The 24,937-nt window shown below is 43.7% G+C and overlaps 2 protein-coding genes across 4 annotated transcripts in view; both read right to left on the minus strand.

The window, feature by feature from the left end:
• Positions 1-258: 258 nt before the first annotated feature.
• LOC117594578 (AT-rich interactive domain-containing protein 5B-like) lies at positions 259-1,314 on the minus strand. Its single transcript, XM_034292678.1, has one exon. It carries the CDS (start codon positions 1,222-1,224, stop codon positions 406-408), a length of 819 nt encoding a protein of 272 aa, XP_034148569.1. The 5' UTR covers positions 1,225-1,314; the 3' UTR covers positions 259-405.
• The window catches only part of LOC105026305 (AT-rich interactive domain-containing protein 5B), an 85,624-nt gene continuing 61,918 nt past the window's right edge, over positions 1,232-24,937 (minus strand). For all 3 annotated transcript variants that reach the window (XM_010897671.3, XM_020047597.2, XM_013134169.4), the window contains 4 exons: positions 24,311-24,363; positions 21,813-21,910; positions 6,353-6,557; positions 1,232-2,710 (listed from right to left, as the gene is read on the minus strand). In XM_010897671.3, the coding sequence (XP_010895973.2) occupies positions 1,241-2,710; positions 6,353-6,557; positions 21,813-21,910; positions 24,311-24,363 (1,826 nt within the window). In that variant the 3' untranslated portion in view covers positions 1,232-1,240. The remainder of the gene's footprint in view (positions 2,711-6,352; positions 6,558-21,812; positions 21,911-24,310; positions 24,364-24,937) is intronic.

Here is a 24,937-nt window from a genome sequence, read left to right on the forward strand (position 1 = left end):
TCCACAGCTACACGCTACCACTGTGTCTCACTGGTTCCGGTCAGACCAGACCACTAGCTGCTAGCTACAGTACTGAGGCCAAACTGCACCAGGATCACTATGCCGCCGTGAGAACACGACACACAGCAAGTCCACTTGGCCCATGTTCAAAATATGTGCAAATGGCGAACAGAAGTGGCAATAAAGAAGTAAATTGTTCCCAGGTCCAAGAAACTGTCCACGTGCGCGACAGTGTTGCCGTGAGGGGTGGGGGTGGGGGGGGGTGGGTGGGGGGGGGGGCACGCGTCACGGTATCTTATCTAACGGTATCAGCTGTGACACCTGCTTGTGAGGGGGAATGGTTAACTCTGAATAGGTATGTACAGGAGTGGGGTGGTGAAGGGGTCAGGACATTTACAGCACAAGTCATGATAGTTTGGTACTCGGGTGGATGGAGGACAGCTGTGAGGGGCCGAAGGCTGGGTGCTGCTGTGCGTTTAGGGCGGACATGGCCGACATGGGGTACAGGCCGTGATGCAGCAGCTCCGCATACGACGCTCCCATTGGGTGTCGGTACATGTGGGCGGGGCTGTGGGGCGCCTGGGCCAACAGCTGCCTCTGCATCATCAAGGAGTGTATGGCAAAGGGCGGTACCAGCGGCGACAGGACGGCGGGGTTCTTCAAGTACTGCAAAGGGTAGGAGTGGTAGCCCGGCGGGGCCTCGCAAACTTCCTGGATCTGAGAGACCAAGGCCCCTGGGTAGAGGCCCGCGGGGAACAAGGACGAGGAGTGGAGGGGAACCTTGTGTCCCTCCATGAAGGTATTGACGTGCTGGTGGAGTGTTTGGGCAGGGTTCCGCTGGGGCTCCGCCGCCTTCATGACTTCGCCCTCCAGATCTGGCGTCCGGACCTTCCTACCTGCGTTGGCTTCCCTCTCCCAGTCTCGGTCCCTGACGGTGCAGGCGGAGGATGAAGAGGAGGAGGTGGAGTGCATCGGGGTCACCGCTCTGATCTTTCTCTCCGGGTGGCTGTTCTCCAGCTCCTGGAGGCTACGCTTTAGGGGCCGTGCCGTGCACACGTTCTGGGGGCTGGACGTGCTCTTGGTGCCCAGGATGGGTCTGCTTAGCTCTTCCATCTTGTAGCCCCCACCCAGCCCGGCCTCCTCCCCTCCAACCCTGCAAGTCAGAGCCTTCTCCCGGGGGCTGGGCTGGGACTCGGCGGGCTGCTTGGGGCTGGAAGAGGACATGGTCCTGGGGGGGACTCTACAGAACCTCCCTGTGTCCTGCGGGTGGAGAGGGGTGGGGGGGGCCGTGCAGGGAGGGCAGGGGTTTGTGGGGAGACGGCTTGGGGAGGCTCAAGTCCGTGGGCTGGTCATCCGAGGCCCTCCGGCCGGGTGACATGTCTCTGTGAGTGTGACTGTGAGAGGTCATGCTTGGTGTCAAGCTGGTCACGTGGCTGCAGTAGCTCCCCAAGCCCATTGTCTCTGGGTGTCTGGATGGGGAGAAGCCTGGCCCCCCCGACCCAGGCACAGCCTCACAGTCCCTGGGGAAAGCCGTCTCCCTCTCCCTGCCATCCAGATACTGGCTGAGCGGCTCCTGGCCGAGGCCGATCTCTGGGTGACGGTACAGACTGTGGAGGTGGGGGGAGGAATAGTAGTCAGACAGGAAGCTGGGGGCGTGGCCAGGACGGGGCGCCTGGTGGGGGTGGGGATCAGGCCTCAAAAGGTAGGTGTCACCCGCACAGTTAGGGTAGGGGTGCGGGTGCTGTGCCTGGGGGTGGTGTATGGTCTGGCGTTGAGTGGGGTCACAGGGTGTGTAGGGCTCCCCTGGTCTACACAGATCTCTGGCCAAGCCCTCCCTCTCTCTCTCCCTGTCCCCTGGCCCTTGGGACGGCGGCTTGAAGCTCTGGGCGTGTTGAATCACAGACGGACGTTTGACCACAGCCGCGTCTGAGGCGGAACCCCGGCAGCCTGCCGCCGGCTGGCCGGCCAACTCCTCCAGGCCGCCACTGTGCTGTCCGGTGTTGACAAGCGGCGGTGGGGGTCCGAAGGCATAGTGATTGGGCAGGGAGGGCACGGTCCCACTGACCTGAGAGAGCAGCTTCTTCTTGGCGAGGGGAGACATTATGCCAGGGTTCATGACCCCAGGGTGGTTGGTGCCTGGGTTGGTGCCTGGCCCAGGGTGTGTTTTCCCTGGGTAGCCCGGAGGAGGGTAGCTGGAACCGGAGTCGTCTGGCCCTGGGAGATCCGCTCTGTCTTTGAGGGTCTCCGGGATCCTGGGGGACTGCAGAGGCCTCTGCTGCAGCATGGGCAGCACCGTGCCGACCGTGCCGACCGCGCCAGCATTACGGTTAGGGCCCTGGGGCATCTCCGCCAGCCCAGGGGGACATGGGTCGATGTAGGGCAGCAGCTCCTCCTGCCATTTGTCCTGCGGGGGGGCGTGGTCTGGTGGTGTGGGCGTGTCTCTAAGGAACACGTCCGCCGCTTCGGGGGGCGTCGCCGTGTCTAGAGGTTGATTTTCATTTTTCTCCAATGAATGACCAAGGAGTGCCGCTCTTTCCGGTCCACAGGAAGACACTGCCTCCTCCTTTACTGTTAGCTCCTCCTCCTCATTGCTAAAGGTCCTCTTCTTTACAGGCTCCCCGGCCAGCAGGGTTAAAAACTGTGGAGGCTGTGCATCCTGTTTCAACTGAACCTCTTTTTTCGCTGGGCTCCTCTCTTTCTCCTCACACTCCTGCAACACAACAAAAACTCAGTTATGAACAGACACTTAAACTGACGGACAGATGGAGTTGGGAAGGAGGTCAATAAGGAAGTAAAATAGTGCGAAATTCACATGACCAGTCAAACCCACTAGTCTACCAGTCAAACCCACTAGTCTACCAGTCAAACACACCAGTCTACCAGTTAAACACACCAGTCTCCCAGTCAAACACACCAGTGTGCCAGTAAAACCTACCTGGTAACTTAAGTGAACACCAGTCAAATGGTGCACAGACATTCTGAATAGGGGTTAATGATTGGTTTTGTCTACATTACTCTAAAGAAGTAATTTAGACAGATGGCACTGCTGCCATTAACTAGCAAAATTTGTAAAAAAAAATTGCTGTTAATGCTAGCTCTATTTCATAGATGTGGTTTGTTAATGCTAACTCTATTTCATAGCTGTGGTTTGTTAATGCCAGCTCTATTTCATAGATGTGGTTTCTTAACGCTAGCTCTATTTCATAGATGTGGTTTGTTAATACTAACTCTATTTCATAGATGTGGTTTGTTAATGCTAGCTCTATTTCATAGATGTGGTTTCTTAACGCTAGCTCTATTTCATAGATGTGGTTTGTTAATGCTAGCTCTATTTCTAGAAAGCTGGCTAAGACTGTACAGCATCTAAACACAGCCCTACAACAACAACAGCTCCAAAAAACGTTTTCCTACAAATCTGCCATCTTGTATCGATGCCACCTTAATGGAATTCATATGATATCTGCCCATTGAGAATTCATAGAGAAGAATGCACAGATGGGCATCAGTGCAATAACAAAGCAAAATGATCATACTATGCACACTGTTAATAAAGGCTGGGCTACTGTCTCTAACAAGCTGTGACTACCAGCTCTGTAGTTCTGGGGAGGAGGTGGGCCTAAATGCCTCTATGGTCGGCTTTCTTCTGAGCAATGAGTGAATTAACTGATCTAACAATGGTATGATGTCCTGATTTTTTAAATAACAAAGACGTAACCTGCCACCACCTGCAGCAACACACCCAATCTCTGACAGAGAGAATTCATTCGATTTCTGTAACAACGTACAATCAATTACCAAGAGGGGGCCTTCAAAATTATTGAGCATTCCACACATATGAGCAGGTTATGCCAGCCACTGAAAAACCAGTCATGCTTTACAAGCTTCTCTTTACCCCCCCATCCCACTGCCACACACACACGCACCACACCAGAGTAGAAGCCTATCATTCTCCTTCTGCTCATGTAGCAGTAATGAAATGTCTCTAAAATTGACACTTGAAGAGAAAATTCAAACAGCTCTTTCATCTGCTCTGTAATAATTTGGTTATTCATGTGAAAATAATAACTGCATCAGCATCTCATGCCTTTGCAGCACAGCGCGGGCCATATTCACTCTACAGTGGAGAGACATTTGCAAATCACTGTGGATTTATTGGCTTTCACGGATAAAAATAAACCAGTGGTTTATATAAGAACAAAATATGGCATAAATTCCCTCTCCCCTCACAGAACGGCTAATCACATTTGATTCAAGGCATTTCCAAACAAACCAACTAACTGACAGTTTGTTCTCTTCTACTGAGAATAATGTATTTCTGTGGGGAAAAACAAGTCTGGCATCAAGGTATTCTAGATCCATTCTGAAGTCACGGTATTCTAGAACAGCTCTGCCATCATTATACTATAGAACCCCTCGGTCATCAAGGTATTCTAGATCCACTCACGTCACGGTATTCTAGAACAGCTCTGCCATCATTATACTATAGAACCCCTCGGTCATCAAGGTATTCTAGATCCATTCTGAAGTCACGGTATTCTAGAACAGCTCTGCCATCATTATACTATAGAACCCCTCGGTCATCAAGGTATTCTAGATCCACTCACGTCACGGTATTCAAGAACAGCTCTGCCATCATTATACTATAGAACCCCTCGGTCATCAAGGTATTCTAGATCCACTCACGTCACGGTATTCAAGAACAGCTCTGCCATCATTATACTATAGAACCCCTCAGTCATCAAGGTATTCTAGATCCACTCACGTCACGGTATTCAAGAACAGCTCTGCCATCATTATACTATAGAACCCCTCGGTCATCATGGTATTCTAGATCCACTCACGTCATGCTATTCTAGAACAGCTCTGCCATCATTATACTATAATGATGGCAGTGATGGCATTGGTTCTATACCAATCGGTCATCATAGTATTCTAGATCCAATTCGTCATCATGGTATTCTAGGTCCAATCGGTCATTATGGTATTCTAGATCCAATCGGTCATCATGGTATTCTAGATCCAATCGGTCATCATGGATTCTAGATCCAATCGGTCATTATGGTATTATAGATCCAATCGGTCATCATGGTATTCTATATCCAATTGGTCATCACGGTATTTTAGATACAATCCGTTATCACGGTATTCTAGATCCAATCGGTCATCACGGTATTCTGCAAACAGTCTGCTATTGTGGTCTGATTGATGTAACTATTTATTGGGAAAGAAGATGCCCAATAGTACAACCCATAGAAAAAATGACACATTAAAAAACAAAAGATGTCATGTTATCAAACAAATAAATGCAATCAGACATATCACTGCATCCACCTAAACATTCTGATGTAGGAGGGAGAAAACTGCATACGAATGCTGCAAAGTACTAATGAGCTTGCTCCAAAGACGACCTCTGACCTGACCTTTCAAGACCATTTCAGACTGGGAGCTTTTTAGTAGTGGGAGGCAATTCCACAACAAAGCACTACTGAAGAAGATATGTGCTCCTCCAGTACGCACCTCCCAGCTGCTAACATTACATTGGCTTTGAGTACAAACCGCAGCTATCTCTGATACTTAATATTACCAAGCGCTGCCTCTAATGATGTTATACATGTGGCTAAGCGTCAGCTTTTCCACTATGAGGTTTACTGGCAACATGCCGAATGCTTAAAATGCAATTACTCAAACGTGTTCTCGGGGGTATGCGCCAAACAGGCTAATAACAATGACACTGCGACTGTTTTAGCTTTTTGTTTGATGCTACCTTGTCGCGCGATACAGACATTTGAGTCCACCTGTACTACAGATATTGGATTTAACTTCAGACACTCAGATTCCCCTGAGGGTGATTGATGTAAAGTTATGCAGAGGTACGTGACAGATCTTGTAGACACAATTTCATATGTCCTATCATGCTTCTTCAGCATTCATGGATTCAGACTTTTAGTCTGATTTACTCTGATCTTTAGGACAAAGCATTGTCAGAAAGACACTGCCACACACACTACCTCCCTCCAGATGGTTGACCAGACCAGAAAGACCTTGGATATATTGTTGAGAATGGACACGGGCCTGTAGTTCTCTACAGCAGACCTACTGTTCCTCCATAAGACAGCCCTCTGGCCACTTTGTTTCATGTGGGAACCGTCCCTGCATGATGGGCAGGCTCACAAGACGAGGAATGGTTTTCATCTCAAGTGTGTTTACAATAAAACATTTTCTACAGAACCAGAACCAACAATATTAACATAATCTAAGATGACTCGGTTTTGTCCCAAAATGGCTTCTGACCGGAGCACATTGGCTACTATCAGAGTGATGCCTGGAAGGTGAACATGAGAGTTTGACTGACCGCTGGGTGGTCCAGGCCTGGAGTGGAAGGGTCCTGTTCTGTCTGAGGCGGTTGGACGGGCTGTTCCTCTTTGGGGCGTTGCTTCACCGGGGAAACCTTGGTCTTGGGGACCCCATCCTGGGAAGGGGAGTCCTTTCGAGGTTTAGCTGGAGGTAGGGGCTTATCTTCTTCACCTTTAGTGAACCTTTCATAGGGCAGGATTAGCCTGAGGAAGGAATCAATGAATGAATTGATTAATTCATTCATTATTCACAGTACATCAACAGTTATTACTGGTAGCCCGGTCTGGCCCCTGAAGAGCTGAGTGGCAACGCGCCAGGTGAAGGGGATTTAACCTGGTGAAAGACGCAAACACACATTTGTTTTTCTATCCTTGTGGGGCCCTAACCCAGAAATCCATGTACCTTATATTCCCTAGCTCTAAACCTAACCTTTCTCCCAAACCTTACCCTATCCTCAATAACCTAACTTTTATGCCTAAACTAAACCTAGCTTTAACACCTGACCCTAAGCTTAACTGGCTTAAAACTGGCCAACTGTACATTTTCTCTAAACCTAACCCCTAAGCCAATAATTGCATTTTCCCTAGTAGGGACCTCTCAAAAGACCAATGTTTTAGGTCTTACTATCTTTGTGGGGACTTTCAGGTCAACTGACACATAGATGTGATTTGAACACACACACACACACAAATACACACATGCACACACACACACACACATCCACTGCCTGTGTGTCAGTGCGCCATGTGGCACCAATGGGGATAATGCTCTTTGTCTTAATTTCTAACAGCTGATGACTTAACAGAAGTTGTCCCCCCCAACCCCCCAACCCAGATGTTACAACTGGAAGGCCTGACTTGAGACTAAATGATCAGGTGTGAATTTTGTCTTTTAACATTTAGGGTTAGAAGACGAAAAGGTTGTAGATGATCTCTGCCTCTGTGATCAGACTTTCCACTGCATTGCTTTGAAGTTTTTCTATTGTGTTGCGTGTGATTAATGACCCACTCCGGGAAGGTAGAGCATGAGGCATGCAGCAGAATTATAAATACGCACTGCAGCGGCAGATGCACTCAAAACACACTTCACATTTCACATGACGATGCTGGAATGAGAACACAGGACACGCAACATCACAGGGAGCATTGTGTTGCCATGACAAACATATGACACACAGATACTACACGTCATCCTGTCCTCTGAACCCTCCCATCTCTTCCTTCCAGTATCCCCTCATCCCTCCTGTCTCATCATCCCAGTATCTCCTCATCCCTCCCTCCCGTTTCCTCATCCAAGTATCTCCTCATCCCTCCCGTCTCCCCATCTTAGTATCTCCCCATTTCTCCCATCTCCTCATCCCAGAATATCCTCATCCTAGTATCTCCTCATCCCTCTCATCCCCTGATCCCAGTATCTCCTCATCTCTCCTGTCTCCTCATCCCAGTATCTCGTCATCCCTCCCGTTTCCTCATCCCACCCGTCCCCTCATCCCAGTATATCCTCATCCCTCCGGTCCCCTAATCCCAGTATCTCCTCCTCCTTCCTGTCCCCTCATCCCAGTATCTCCTCATCTCTCAGGTCCCCTCATCCCAGTATCTCCTCATCCCTCCCATCTCTTCCTTCCAGTATCCCCTCATCCCTCCTGTCTCCTCATCCCAGTATCTCCTCATCCCTCCCGTCTCATCATACCCAGTATCTCCTCATCCCTCCCGTTTCCTCATCCAAGTATCTCCTCATCCCTCCTGTCTCCCCATCTTAGTATCTCCCCATTTCTCCCGTCTCCTCATCCCAGAATATCCTCATCCTAGTATCTCCTCATCCCTCTCATCCCCTGATCCCAGTATCTCCTCATCTCTCCTGTCTCCTCATCCCAGTATCTCGTCATCCCTCCCGTCTCCTCATCCCACCCGTCCCCTCATCCCAGTATATCCTCATCCCTCCGGTCCCCTAATCCCAGTATCTCCTCCTCCTTCCCGTCCCCTCATCCCAGTATCTCCTCATCCCTCCCATCCCCTCATCCCAGTATCTCCACATCCCTCCCGTCCCCTCATCCCAGTATCTCCTCATCCCTCCCATCTCTTCCTTCCAGTATCCCCTCATCCCTCCTGTCTCATCATACCCAGTATCTCCTCATCCCTCCCGTCTCATCATCCCAGTATCTCCTCATCCCTCCCTCCCGTTTCCTCATCCAAGTATCTCCTCATCCCTCCCGTCTCCCCATCTTAGTATCTCCCCATTTCTCCCATCTCCTCATCCCAGAATATCCTCATCCTAGTATCTCCTCATCCCTCTCATCCCCTGATCCCAGTATCTCCTCATCTCTCCTGTCTCCTCATCCCAGTATCTCGTCATCCCTCCCGTCTCCTCATCCCACCCGTCCCCTCATCCCAGTATATCCTCATCCCTCCGGTCCCCTAATCCCAGTATCTCCTCCTCCTTCCCGTCCCCTCATCCCAGTATCTCCTCATCTCTCAGGTCCCCTCATCCCAGTATCTCCTCATCCCTCCCATCCCCTCATCCCAGTATCTCCTCATCCCTCCCATCCCCTCATCCCAGTATCTCCACATCCCTCCCGTCCCCTCATCCCAGTATCTCCACATCCCTCCCGTCCCCTCATCCCAGTATCTCCTCATCCCTACTCTCTCCTCCCATTTGTCCCACTGACATAAGAAGGACACCAAGAGACGATCAACGTATGCTATTTTCCCATGACTATGTGTTTACTCAACAAAGAGACCACCTCTCTTTCCTCTGTTTCTCCTCTCTCTCCTCTGTTTCTCCTCTCTCTCCTCTGTTTCTCCTCTCTCCTCTTGTCCTCCTCTCTCTCATCTCTTCCCCCCTCTTTTTCTAACTAAATTAAAAAGTGCATTATGCTTTTATAGCATGAATAACAAGGTCAGTGTTGCCAAAGCAAAGCTATATTTTTCTCTTTCCCTCCCTTCTCTCTTTTATCCCCCCCCCTCCTTCACTCCTGCCTCTTGCTCCCCCCTTCACCCACCCCCCTTCGCTCTAATATCTTTTTAGTACTGTGTATTTATTAGGATCTCGATTAGATGCAGCTGGCCTCCGTGACTGTTTAAGAGTCATTGGATGTGAGGCACTTATTACTGTCCAAACTGTGTGCCAACGTCTTGAACAGTTACCTTCAACACAATAACATCCAGCACAAAGACCGACAGTGCAGCATTCGACCTCTCCACTCACAGCCAGAGGAGGCCGACACACATACGACTGACATCCACCCGCTCCGTGTGCATACGAGCGCTAATCATCATGCTCTGTTCCAGATCTACTTCCATTTACCTGTCCTTCTTGTCCTTCTGTGCCTCACCAGACCACAATACTGGACACGGGAGAGTAGGACTGTTAGTCAAGAGAGCAGAGCAATGCCTTGTCATGGCCATTCCTCTTCCCATCTAAGCAACCACGGAATCCTCAGTATGTGTTTTGACCATATAAGCTTACTGTCTAGAGCAATAGCCAAGCACTTCAGTCTCCTCTATTTGCTCTTTCAATGTATTATTCAATTATAGACCTGGAGGATGTTTAGGGTGGAGCTAGTGATTTGTCATAAACACAATGTTCAGTTTTTGAGACGTTTAGGGCCAGCGTGTTGTTAGGTACCCAATATAAAACTGACTGCGGCTCTATGTTAAGGTGTCAGTTATTTATTTCACTGTCATAATGTTGAGCCGCTGGCATACAGAGCCACACAATCTGGATTCTCTCCCTGTGTCTTTCTCCCCGCTCTCTCTACTCATTTTCTTTCTCTCTCTGCGTTATGTAAAGCTCTCTCTCTACCTCTCTCTCTCTACCCCCCCCCCCTCTCTCCCCTCTCTCTCTCTCTCTCTCTCTCTCTCTCTCCCCCCTCTCTCTCTCTCTCTCTCCCCCCCCCCTCTCTCTCTCTCTCTCTCTCTCTCTCCCCCCCCTCTCTCTCTCTCTCTCTCTCTCCCCCCCCTCTCTCTCTCTCCCCCCTCTCTCTCACTCGCTCTCTCTCTCTGCCGGCTGGGACTGAGTATTGTCTTGGCACTGGGCCAGCGGCGAAGCTAAGCAGAAGCCCGGAGGGAACATTCATCTTCAGATCCCATTACCAAAAGAGTTAAAACATGTTACAGCTGCTAAAACTGGAAAACCACCGTTCTCTCTCTCACTCCACTCACTCTTCCCCGTCAAATCATAATAACGTCTGCAGCTGCCAAATACCTGATCCCTACTGTAATGTTTCACTTGGTGTTTATATAATGGAGGTATATTAAAGCACACAATGACTTATCTTGTTCAGAGATAATTGTCTAGATGTGCCGGTCTGTGGCTGGCAGGCAGGCCGGGGTTATGACACACACTGTTCAGTAAAACAGGATAATTGGCCTCAGATGTTGCAGACAGATACCCAGTGTGGTGCTCGGTTCAGTGTTATTGTGTGTTCTGCTATAATAAGATCTCCTGTCTGACGAGGTGAGGAATCTGAGAACACATCATTTATAAGTAAAACCATTTCTCATTCTTTCCACATTCCCATGCATTCCCATCTATTTCCATGTATGGACAAAACAGCCAACTACTTTCCTCTTTAGCCTCGAAGGGAAAAAAAACCTCATGGCAGAAAAATAAATCTAATTGTTGCTTTACAAATTGGTTCATTGTGGCATATTTTCCTGCATGCATTTAAGGGCTTTTAATCAGTTTTGATAAACCTGATGTCCTCACCTTGGAAGCAGTCTGTTTTTGCCAAGAGAAATGAATATAAAAAGTAGTACATGGGTTAGTTTTTTTTTCAGAAGACCCATTTCAAGCCTCAGCTTACTTTAAACACACTAGTAAAAATGTATGGAAGTAATGTGGATCAGGCTTGTTTATTTTTCAATGGCTGAATTCAACTTTAAGTAACATCAAAACAACCCTGGAGAAGATTTGTTCAATCGCCCCCCAGGGATTCCAAAGATTTGTTGTTAGTGGCAGCTAAAATAAGTTTAAATGTAATGGCTGTTAAAAGAAAAACATGGATTACAGTTTCTCTTGGCCCACAGACTAAATTATATTAAGTATGTGAGGAACAATCTCAGATCAAGTTATAAATTAGTGGAATTCTCATTTAAATGAGGTCTGAGGGGTTAGATTGAGCTAAACATCTGTCTGATAGAACTAATGCTAATGTAAGTAATATAGGATTACAGCCACAGCTGGTTGGAGTTGGAGCCAAGAAAAGGGATAGCTGCAATTAAATATAAGGAAGGGAAAATGTAAGTAGAAGAACCAGAATAATATAAAAAAAGGAGTGGGAGTGAGTGTTCAGAAAAGAGCAACAGCTAGCTGAGCTAACATACATCCTCCCAAAATAAACAAATAAATAAATATTAGCTTTTTGATTGCCAGGAAAAGGCTGCATTCACTGAAAACTGAAGTGATAATGACATGCTGGCTTGAATGTGAAGTCCCTCTGGAGTGTACACAGACATTTTCATTAAATGGGTGGACTAGCATTTAGTATATTTGACCAGAACAGTTTGCTAGATAGAATCACTGTGCCTGCATTGGGAAAAATCTGTCTTTAATCACATGATGCAATAACTAATACAAATTGTTGATTTTTAGCAACGTGTTGATTGTTGAATGCTATTGATAATAACTGTTTTTTTACTGAATCGAAACACTACAGCCAGTCTGTTTGCTTAACACTCCAACATTTGATCAAATCATTTGGATTTGCGAACCATAGCCACTCTCTCGGCAGTCAAACAGTTGCATTACGCCAAGAGTCACTGAGAGTCATTTCAGATGTCCAGTATCAATTGGTTCCTCTGATCAGAAGAAAGAACTGCATGAGCAAGAAACAAATGTCTGGTTGGCACCAGGTCAAGTAGGCTACTTAGTACAACCTCTCCGCCCACAGGCATCTGTCAGACCTGCAACTATAAAGGGGTATACACACAATTTTGTACCTGTGGGCTACTTCTATTTTTGGTTTAAATTTAGAGCAGAGCTCAGTGGCTGTTATTGTTCTGCATTTCTCCTTGTGATTTTATCATAGGCCTACTATTCCTGAGTAACATCAGGAAGGTGATACTTTGTTTCTCTGTTTGTGTGGTGAAAAGCGTGCGCCAGTAGATTGCATGTAGTGCTTCCTCTGGGTTGAGGACAACACAAAAGGCAACTGACACTTCAAGACTTGACAAGATGTTTTCAATTCCGTTGCTTTCATAAAATGTTTCCATGGTCTGTGTGTCTTGTTATGCTCATATTTGTCCCAGAAATTGACTATAAATATCCAATGTGAATGTTCATAGAATTACATAAGCTGATAAGCTTTCATTTGAGGAATAATATTTACTCACTTGACAGTTGCTACGGTAACCACTATACATCACACAGCACTAACACCACCAACACAATACACAATAACCTGTTCAAGAACACAAGAGATCACGGCATATCCATAATCTCCCTGACGTTAAAAAACAATACTATTTTAATAACCACAGAGTTGCCTTAGAACTATTGCCAAGTACATTTTTTTCTTCACATTACCACCTTAAAAAGCTACAATATTCCAATCAAAGAGGATTTAGTCACAACACTGTTGTTCATCAATGTGATGTTGCTGTAAGTGAACTTCTGCTACTTGGCCACTAGATGGCATAACGCCCACCACACTGGCTTCTTAGAACAGGAAGTAAACATGTCATAACAATTAGAAACAGCTCTTTATAAAAGCTATTTTTAGCCTATTCATCTCTTCGCCCCATATGCATTCACATAAAAGGCACCGTGGGGTGAAATCGTCTTCATTTGACGCCATTGTTGTTGTTTTTCAACATTTAGTATTATTTAGAACCTTCAGTGACATTTACTGCTCAGGGAAATGTTAAGGAAGTCACGTGAAGTAATTTGAACTGGGTGAACTGAGTTTCAGAGCAAATAACCAGACTTTTTAAGTGGATTGGGATTCAGTGAAAGTTCTGGCAGATATTTGAGATTAAGTCATAAACTAAGTCATTTGATAAGAATTAATTTTAATTCAAAGTAATTTTGAGGCTACTTATAGTTGATGAATATTTAGTAAGCTAGTCTTAGTAAAGATTTAGTCAACAGAAAATCATAACATTTTAGTCAAATGTTTTTCATACATTTTTGTTCCATTTAACTCTCCTCCTACAACACAGTTATATAAAATGCTTTTATTCTTCTCAGGCCCAGAGACCCACAGCTTCATTTGTGATATTTTATCTCCTCTAATCTAATTCAAGTAAGCTTATGCAAGTATAGGAAATTGGAGCAAGCCAACAGGTACTGTACTGTAGGTACTGTATGCTATTACGTCAATTGTGTCTGTCCTCCAAATCAATTCTCAGTCAAGACAATAAAACAACATGAAACTGGCTAGATACCCTAAGTAGACTTTTGACCACGGTTCTCTGTACCCAAAACCCTAAATCTAACCCTTACCCTAACCATTTTAGAATATAAGTTAAATTGAGTAATTCAGAGTTGAATCCTCTTATTTTAAGATTCAACCTATCCACTGAGTCAACCCATCACATTTATTTCTGCCTTCAAGGCAGATCTCCATACAGCACATGTTTGAGTAGGTAAGACTCCTAACACCACAGTGCTGAGGAATGGAAAGGGATGTAAATCCAACTGGCTGCACAGCTCAGACATCTCTGACCCCTGGGGCATAGTGGACTGAGAATATCTGCACAATGTGCTATGTTTAACCCCACATCAGGTTACTGTATGTACCTTATGATGACTAACTAATAGCTGCCAATGACATTACTGTGGTTTATAGTGTAGGATGGTGTACATTAAGGTCCCTCTTAATTATTAATTATCCCTGAAGATCAGATTTAGCTTAAATTATCACTCAAGATCAGATTTAACTCTTGTGCTTGTTACTGAAACAATTCAGCCCGCTTAAAAATCTGCATTCCCTCAACGATTAATTACACGATGAATTAACAAAGAGGAATGGAATGGGATCAAGGGAAATGGTGGAAAGATAGAAAGTGGGAGGGAGAGAGGGTGGATACACTTTTCCTTATTTAGTGCACTACTTCTAGGGCCCATTGGGTGCCATTAAGGAAGTACACTACAACACCCAGAAACCAACTCTGTAACCCCAGGGACCACATTCATTAACAAGCAATAGCCAACTCGGTAAAAGTATATCTGCAATTAGTTCTATGTTCTTGTGCTAAGTATGAAGTGCTGCGAAGTCTCTCTCTCTTTCTACACACAATTTATTTGAGGAATTCACTATCTAATTCGCAGTAAATTAAGGACAAATTCCTGTGTAATGACTTTAAAGACTATAAATTAGAGGACGCTGCGTCATGCCAGCTTCTTTTTTCCTCTGTATCACAGATCCATCTACAATCACAGACATCATTCTCTCTGAGGATAGCTGGGAGTTACAAAAGCAACAACAAGCCCTGTGGGAAATATGAATATAAAACTACACCCATACTGCAGGAATATAGATCTACACCCATTTGGCAGGAATACAAAAACTACATCCACACTGCAGTAATATAAAACAACATTCACACTGCTGGAATATTAAACAACATCCATGCTGCATTAATATAAAACTACACCTATACTGTAGGAATATTAATCTACATCCACACTGTTGGAATTTAAAACTACATCCACACTGCAGGAATGTAAAACAACATCCATACTGCTGGAATTTAAAACTACATCCACACTGCAGGAATACAAAACAACATCCATACTGTTGGAATTTAAAACGACATCCACACTGCAGGAATATAAAACCACATCCATACTGCAGTAATATAAAACTACATCCACACTGTTGGAATTTAAAACTACATCCACACTGCAGGAATGTAAAACAACATCCATACTGCTGGAATTTAAAACTACATCCACACTGCAGGAATACAAAACAACATCCATACTGTTGGAATTTAAAACAACATCCACACTGCAGGAATATAAAACCACATCCATACTGCAGTAATATAAAACTACATCCACACTGTTGGAATTTAAAACTACATCCACACTGCAGGAATGTAAAACAACATCCATACTGCTGGAATTTAAAACTACATCCACACTGCAGGAATATAAAACAACATCCATACTGCAGGAATATAAAACTACATCCATACTGTTGGAATTTAAAACTACATCCACACTGCAGGAATATAAAACAACATCCATACAGTTTGAATTTAAAACTACATCCACACTGCAGGAATATAAAACTACATCCACACTGTTGGAATTTAAAACTAAATCCACACTGCAGGAATATAAAACTACATCCACACTGCAGGAATATAAAACAACATCCATACTGCAGGAATATAAAACTACATCCATACTGTTGGAATTTAAAACTACAGTACATCCACACTGCAGGAATATAAAACAACATCCATACAGTTTGAATTTAAAACTACATCCACACTGCAGGAATATAAAACTACATCCACACTGTTGGAATTTAAAACTAAATCCACACTGCAGGAATATAAAACTACATCCACACTGCAGGAATATAAAACTACATCCATACTGTTGGAATTTAAAACTACATCCACACTGCAGGAATAAAAAAACGACATCCATATTGCAGGAATATAAAATGAATATAATAATTGATATTAATAATAATATGTTTCAGAGGTGTCAGATAATCTGCTTGCAGGTGTGGCATACCTGGAGTTCTGCCTTTAAGACTGTACTTTTCGACCACTTATTAGCATAACTGCCATTCCTGTTAAGTTACTGTTCAACACTGCAAACACAATGTTTATAAATTATACTTTGTTTTCTACCAACAAGATATGCTAAATAAAACAAATTCATTCTCACAAAAAGGCATAGTGTAATATATGAAGTGAGTGGGAATTTGTCTAAACTCAACAGGATTAAATCTTGTGTTGAAGTCTGTTACTTCTTAACCACTGACACCATCTTCTGCATCGCCTCTGAAGTAGCAAAAAGGAAGTATATTGTACCTACGTTTGAAAATAAGGTGTCTCTCGTAGAGGTCAATGTTTAAAACCAACTTGGCACGCACTCTGTATTTCAAAATCTCCATGGCAAATAAAGCATTAAATAACTGGAGAACGACACTATTGACAGTCCATTAAAAAGGAAATGCAAACATAACAGAAAACTACTCTCCCCCAGTCCTCACCCCTCGACCACTCAGATGAAAGGGCCGGTGCAAAGCCCCAAGCCGCATGTATTCTGAAAGCCACACTGAAGGCACAATCAAGAATGTGACATAGGAAAAACAGGAGAGGCTTGTGAAGTCCAGTAACACTCATGCCCTTGCCTCATGCAGCAACTCCCAGCAGGACGGAGAGTCTAAGATCGTGACATGTCCTCTTCCAAATAATATCTTCTCAAGCCATTCTGCTTCTTATCACATGCTCAAGAAGTAAAGCCCAGAACATAAGAGCTTGGAGAAGACGTTCCCAGGCCAACAACCATGACTGAGTGTGCGTGCACCTGACCTACAAAAACAAGACTCAAAAGCATGACGAAGGCCAGCCCCAACAATATGCGTTCCATCGAGGCTGTCTGTAAGCCAGGACCTGGATTCAAACTCTGAGCCGCTATAACACGGTTGTAATGCGAGGGCAGTAACTGCTGCACCACACTGTCGCTTCAAAGTCTGTATGAAATTCATTGTACGATATACTACGATTACTAAGCCGAACTCACTCAAGTTATTTACATTTCCTTAATTTAAGAATTACACTAAGTTAACATATGTAATTATTTAAATATGTTAATACTGTGTATTCTTTAGCAATTGGACCTATGTAGGTATGGAATACAAAAATTGAAAAAATTTAATATTACTGTGAAATTTGCATTTACTGCTACCGGACATAGAAACACAATTTTACGCAACATGGCAGAACAGGAAGTGTGTCTACATTGCACAGCAAAAGCACTAACACTTTCTTGTCCTAGAGACTCTACAAAGTCTAACTCACCTAAGCATATGTTTGTAGATACATTAATGAGGTTGCATCATCAGTTTTTATGACAAGAACAATTCTAGAAAATGACACCAGCTACCCTAAATGGCCAACCTGACACTGTAAAGACGTCTTTCTCTCTGCTCACAGAATCCCAAGGAAACTAAATATGAACATGATTAAACATCAAAATAATTCCAATAACCATCATTCTCTGATTACTGTACATCAACCGTTTAACAACCGAAGATGATAAACTGACAATGTATCAACAGAATTACATCTAAATGGAGGCTTCCGCTGTGATAACTAGGCTATAGTGTGTGATAGTACCTGTCTCAGTTTTAAAGCACAACTGGTAACTGCTTGTGTTTTTCCACAGTGTTTACTGCTGACAGTTATTCAAGGCCTCATCTCTCTGGAGACAGGAACAGCTGACGCACTGCTCCCCGGAGAGGTAACGTGTGTCCTCAGTGACACACTACTCCCTATGCTGTATACAGGCCTTGGTCCAAAGTAGTGCGCTACGCAGTGAACAGGCGTGTTATTTGGTTCTCAGACACCGAGAGGTACTTCTATGAAGCTAGATCATTAAAACCTACTTAAAGTGTCTGCATTACCTGTCACAAAGTCTCCCGGTTCAAGGATAGGCCCAGTGAAGCGTGTTGTTTGAATTTAGAGCACACATGAATTCCTCAGAGGGAAAGGAGAATCAATAAAACGTAGTGTCTCCTCTCAGTACAGATGCTGCATTAGTAGTTTCTAGTTGACAGCCTCGTCGTCTCTTCCAGAAGGTACACGTAGCTTAATGCATGCTGTTGTGTTTTCTTAGGCAACATTATCTTACCACAAAGTGGATTTTACCTTCTAACGGTGTGGACTGTTGGGTTCACTAGCCTTTCTATGGTATAACTTACATAATATGTAACAAGAAATATAGCCTAAGACAATCCTATTGCATTTCCTTGCTCTCTGCCGGGGACTGGGTGTTAATAGTATTACCTGGCATTGTATTCTTTTTCCTGGGGCACAAAACTCGAAACCATAATGAGACAAAAAAATTTGAAATATAATTTTGATAAATTCACTGTTATTGTTCCTGAGTAATTGTTGAGATTTTCTACATTGTACAACAGATTCAGTGTCCAAATCACTGACCACTGTCAAATAACTACTGGAACGGAAGACGTAAGCTCTATTTCGAAGGGACTGCGAAACAGAGGGAGAAGGAATGGAGGGAGGGAGAAAAGGAGGGAGAGGAGGACAGAGAAAGAAAGGGGGAGCAAGAAAAGAAGGGAGAGACAAAAGCCTGTGGCAAACTCTCAAGGTCATTGATGTCATTTTTATGAGCGAATTTGTAATCTATGTTTCATTTGTAGTTGATATCTAATCTACGAGTCCAGTTGTATAAACAGAATGTTAGGCTGTTAAGAATGTGATTTTATAATTTAAAACAGATGTTAAATATTGATTTATTTTTTATTAATGGGGCGGTCTGAGTCCTGATCACGTAACTAACAATTACCTCCTTATGTTTCCGCCATTTTATCATTGTTGTCGCAAAGCTCTTTCTAGAAGTACCTTTAAACCACTTATTATCTGTTCAGGTTTCAGCCATTTAAAGACAGCAAGTAAATAAAACTGATTCCAAATAAAACCCAATTAGGAACATTTTGAAAATGGCCTCCTTCAAAGAGCATACAACACACCCACCGGAACAGTTAAGGGCTTTGGTTTTGTCTTTCAGCGGACAGGAAAAAAAAGACTGGAACACAGATCAAGGCTTGTAGAGGTTGATTCACAGAATGGAGGACCTTGTAAAAACACAACAGGCCCTGTTAATGCCTGTCTGTGGTCAGGGGGTTTGGAAGTTGTTGCCTGTTTTTACTGAAAACAGTTTCCACAACCAAACTGAGGGTGTTTCCCAAATGACGCTCCATCCACAGAGAAAAAGAATGTACTACATTGGCCGTAGGGAAGAGGAATTACATAATTTACTCCAGTTAGCTATCGCTTTTGACAATCCCAGTGCAACAGAGGTTTTAAACCCAGAGGGGCTTCATCGGAAGGCTTCTGTGAACGCTTGTGAAAGCAGACTAGGCAGTTCAGACTGGAGTTTGGGGTTAGCTAATGGGGTTAGTGGTCGAAACTCTTAATTTCTTTAGTTGTCGAATATCATAACATGAATGCAAAACTTAGATTCAAGACCTATGTCCTAAGTATCTGAAACTGTCATTAAAACAGCCACATGAAAGTGATAAACTGACATGTTTAGATTTTGTGTCAAAAACATCTTTTAATTGAACGTGTGTCTTTGCTTTTTTACATTTTCAGTTTGACACGAAATGCAATGGTATAGGTGCTTTATGTAAAGGCACACCTTCGATATACATATAGTTTCAGTCAAGTCTATCGACAATCATCTAACTAAAATAAGACCAAACAGATGGCCTGTCCAACCCCCTACTGTGTTTCGGGCGAAAACATGGCTGATGATAAAACCTTAAAAGGTCAATTCATTTCGTTTTCATTTTCAAACAACAACAAAAATGCTTTTCTTTCTTTTGCCACAGGAGCTTTTAGTGTATGTTCTGATCCGTGTCCAAAGCACTATATAATGTAATGCATCGTCAGACATTACCACTCAAATATAGAGGTAGACAAACAACCACAAACACACATAATCACACGCACACACGCACACACACAGACACACACATACGCCACACCAACCTGACCTCAGGGGACTACGTAGAATATTTTACGTAAATCTTAGATATATTACATTAGGTAAAGTAATGTTAGAGTAATAATCCAGAAAAATAAGTGAAAGGATATGCTTCAAACCAGGGTCCTTCCACTCCTCAGACAGGAGCTTTACCCACTGCTCCAAATAGGAACTTCATGATATTGGCAAAGCGAGTAGTGGTGTTACAACATCTATATGTTACAAGTGATTTTGTTTCTAACCCTAAACAAACCTTAACCCAACCTTTTTTGTTTTCTAACCTTACCCCAAACCTTAACCCTAACCTTAACCCCAGTGCTGTGATATCCAACCTTAACCCTAACCTTAACCCCAGTGCTGTGATATCCAACCTTAACCCTAACCTTAACCCCAGTGCTGTGATATCCAACCTTAACCCTAACCTTAACCCCAGTGCTGTGATATCCAACCTTAACCCTAACCTTAACCCCAGTGCTGCGATATCCAACCTTAACCCTAACCTTAACCCCAGTGCTGTGATATCCAACCTTAACCCTAACCTTAACCCCTGTGCTGTGAAACCTAACGTTAACCTAACTGTAACATTAAAATGCATTTATTACATATTGTAGCGACCTTGGTAAAGCCATTACTCGTCCCCACAAATCCACAATCCCTGTGTGTAGCAGTGTGTATGATGCCCGTAATGTAAGATGCATTTCGTACCGTTTGTAACATATGATACGTTTATCTGATGTTTGTAACATATTATACGTTTAAATTGCGTTCGTAACATATGTTACGTTTTAGCTATTTCGCAATGTATTATACACTGAAAAAAATTATAAACACAACACTTTTGTTTTTGTTTTCTCTCAAACAATATTTGAGAGAAATAGGCCTTTTGTGTACATAGAGAAAGTCTTAGATCTTTGAGTTCAGCTCATGATAAATGGGGGAAAAAACAAAAGTGTTGCATTTATAATTTTGTTCAGTGTATGTTTTGGTAAGCGCATTGTAATGTAACATAACGTAACATATCATACGTAATTGGATGCCATGGATTTATGTAAAATAATCTATGTAGTCCCCTGAGATCAGGTTGGCACATGTATCCACACATTCACACACACATACGCACGTGTGCATACACATATGCCACACACACACACACACACACACACTTTTTCCAATATTGGCATGGTAATCTTCATCTTCATGTAAATGTCCTCTAGTCAACATGATGTGTTGATGCAACTCAGCCTAGTGCAACCTGTCATCTCATTCCGAAAGAATACCATAAACACTCACGTAGGGACTTTAGCTGTTGTGATGTAAGCAAAGTTCTAACTGTAGATTACCACACAGCTGTCGTGATGTAAGCACACTTCTGACAACACAATACTACAAAGGCAGCTGTGATGTACAATTGTGATGTGAGGTACGTTCCGACAATTGAACACTACACGACTGTAGTGATGCAAGCTCTGACAACAGAGCTACTATTAAACAGCCCTATTTACCAAATAAATAAGTCCCCCAGATCAAAACATCAGTGAGTCGAACAGAAGACATGTACTAGCTCTCCTGCTCTCAACAAACTGTATGAACTAGCGCTGTATGGAGCACAGACCACAGCCTTGATCAGTTATGCGTGAAAGCCTTCTCATGCACATCCACTACAACCAATGCACGTGACCACGTGACCACTGCACGTGTCCAGGTCTATATTTTCAGGTGTAACGGCATCTGTAAATATGTTCTGGTGACTTTACCTTTCATAGTGCCGCCTTGTGCATGTAGCAGCACTGGTACTCCCTGGGTTTCCTCCTAACTCGTCATATACATTTTTCCACTGTCGGCGTGCTGTAATCTGAGGACACGAGGGATAGAGGCTGTTAAAAAACAGTCAGAACCAACATTCAGGACTTGCAATGATGTCAAAGAAAACAAAACAGTTTGTAAAATCGCAGGTTATTCTGGTTGATCTGTTGGACAGCAGAAACAAAGGGGTTTCAGAGGCTGTGTGATTCATTACATTCTGTTAGGAATATCTCAGTGTGAGTTTTTGGTACAGACATCCATTTTAAAGTGACGACCGGACACAGATACCATCATAAAACATGAATGTATTGATTACATAAGGGGGCTGAGAAAGGTAGAGTTATATCAGAATAAGAGGATCTGGAAAGACAAAATGTACCATGCTGTTGGTGGTTTATGGTTAGCCCTAATTAACACTTTAAGCCAGAAACTAGTAAGTAAAGATTGTAGGAACAAAACGGTTCTACTGATTTTAGCCTGTGACATTCCGCCACTTTCTAAAATACAGAAAATACAAATCATAAAAAACTTCCTTCAGATTAACGCCTTTGTTTCAGTTTGAATCTACATGTTAGCTTAGCATGTATCGTAAATTAAGAGCAAAACCCTTAGAGATGATTAATCCAATTATTCACTGACCCAGGGAACAGCAAAAAGTGGTTCCATTTGGCCTTGACTGGACCATGTTCTCCTTTAAATGTAAACATGACACAGCTCCATTCCAAACGGACCATATCCTCCTCTGTGTAAAAACTACAAAGGCACACTGAAATGCTAATCTATATGCGTAATGACTACACGTTGGCATAAACATGTTCTCTGTCGTGTGTAAAGATTACACTTTCACTACCTACCCTCCACGTGCCAAGACTACAGGGTCACACTGACATACGCTCTGCTGTGTGTAAAGATTACACCGCTACATTTGTATACCCTCCTGCATGTGTAAATACTACAAAGCTCCATTTACATTCAGTATGCTCCACTGCATGTAAGGCAACCACAGTGTTCCATGTATTCCTGCAGCACATTCTTTTTCTTTCCTTCTGTTGCGTCCACATAAAATACACCAGTCACATAACCTGATTCCTCCCTGATTTCACTTCTGGTATGAAATTGAGAGATAGAGAGAAAGACAGAGGCAGAGCGAGAGAAGGTGGAAAGAGAGAGGTAGAGAGTGGCTGAGATTGTTTAAAGACACTGCAGGCCTGTCCGGCTCGGCTCAGCATCAGCCTCGCAGCATCAGGCGGCCTCCCAAGTGGCACCCTATCCCCCCCACAGTTCACTACATTGAACCACAGCCCTGTGGAGAAGCAGTGCACTGTGTGGGATGTAGTCTGCCGTTTTGGACTCGGACAATAGCCTAATGTGAACATGATGGGGAATGGAAATGTTTCCAATGACATTAACTTCCTCTGAAAAATAGTGGTATTACAGATGTGAGGCAAATTGGACTGGCCATAATAACCTCACTGGAGTGATGTGCCTCTTAGCTGGTAGTGTGGGTACAATCTTTTAGAACTTAGCGTGCCTCCAAATGGCACTATTATGACCCATAAATACAGTCGAGCCCATGATCACGCCATCAAGCACCTCCAAACTGTTAACTGAAATTCTTACTCATCTCCATGCTTCTAGATAGATTCACATACTGGGACTGTAAATCTGTGTATGTTTATGTTTATATACATACAGTTCGCCCATGTACCAATATCATATACGTTCATCACCCATTGTATAAAATTCTATGTTAACGTTGCGTAAATGAGCTCTTTGAGTTCTTTGCAACACCTTTTTACATATTTACTTGACAAACATAGAGTGTATTCGTTTGCACCAGGGAACAGGGTGTCTAATTAGGGAATAGCGTGGCATTTGGGCCATGGACGTAGTCAAACCACTATACATCCTGTTAACCTCATAAATAAACCACTCCTCAGCAGTCACAAGTTCACATGAATACTTTCCTGTTCTGCTCGTACCACTAAGTTCATGTCCCTCCCTCCAACGCTGTCGTCCGTAAAGTGCCATCGTTTAGGATATCTGAATAACGAGGCCTGATAACGAGGGATTCCCTAATAGTTCCTATTTTAGTACTAACTGAACAGCCTGTCAGATGAAGGCCAAGTAGAATCCCTTTGCTGCGCCTCTGGCCCGTGGCACCATCTCATTCAGGAGAGGTCCTTTAACAGTCCCAGTGTGGGCGCTGTGTTACAGGTTACGCGTGTTTTCCACCACATCGCCCCGGTTGGGTGTGGAGCGTGAGGACCAAGCCAAGACCTGGCCAGTGAACGCTGCAAGCCGTGGTGGTGGTGGGGGTTCCAAAACAGCATTCGGTCTCGTTTCTCATGACTCTCCTATAACCATGGGAAACACTCAGGACCACGCTAAAGGTCTGAATCTTCAGTAAGGCACAGAAATATTTTATTAACCCTTTAGGGAGTCTTACCAGCTCATAGCCTCCTAGTTTCTCAGCTGCTTGAAACATAGTCCAAAGGTTTACTGTTAGAGGGACAACAACAGTGAGATCAATAACACATAAACACGGATATACAGTCTACAGTATGATATAGTACATACTGTACTATAGTATGTACTATATCACACACAGAAAACAAGGTCAATAATTTGTTATTACAAATGTCAGAGGTTCATATATCGGCTGTATTTGCAACATTAATGTACACATGGGAAAACCTAACAATCCATTGTTAACATATACAGCATTTCTTTAACATGAGATCTGCCATTTAGGACGTGTGTACATTTTCAGAATGTACAATAACATATCTTCGTTATAATGGGATGCAGAAAGTAGCTCCACACCGTTGGTTAACGAAAGTAAGCGTATTGTATTCTCGGAAAGGCATCTAAACATCTATGGGGACTCGAGGTAGGCTGATCAATCTGAATTGAATTAGGGTACAATGTAGCTTCTCCTCTTCTTACTCCTATGCTCCTCTCAACCTCCTCTTGCCCTGCCCTCTCTCCATTCTCCTCTCACTCTGTCCATTCTATCTCCTCTCCCTATATCTTTCACTGTTTATTTTTCATGTACGTGTTCCTTCCCCGGAGC

This window comes from Esox lucius, chromosome 6 (assembly GCF_011004845.1).
Source record: "Esox lucius isolate fEsoLuc1 chromosome 6, fEsoLuc1.pri, whole genome shotgun sequence".
NCBI classification, from domain to species: domain Eukaryota; kingdom Metazoa; phylum Chordata; class Actinopteri; order Esociformes; family Esocidae; genus Esox; species Esox lucius.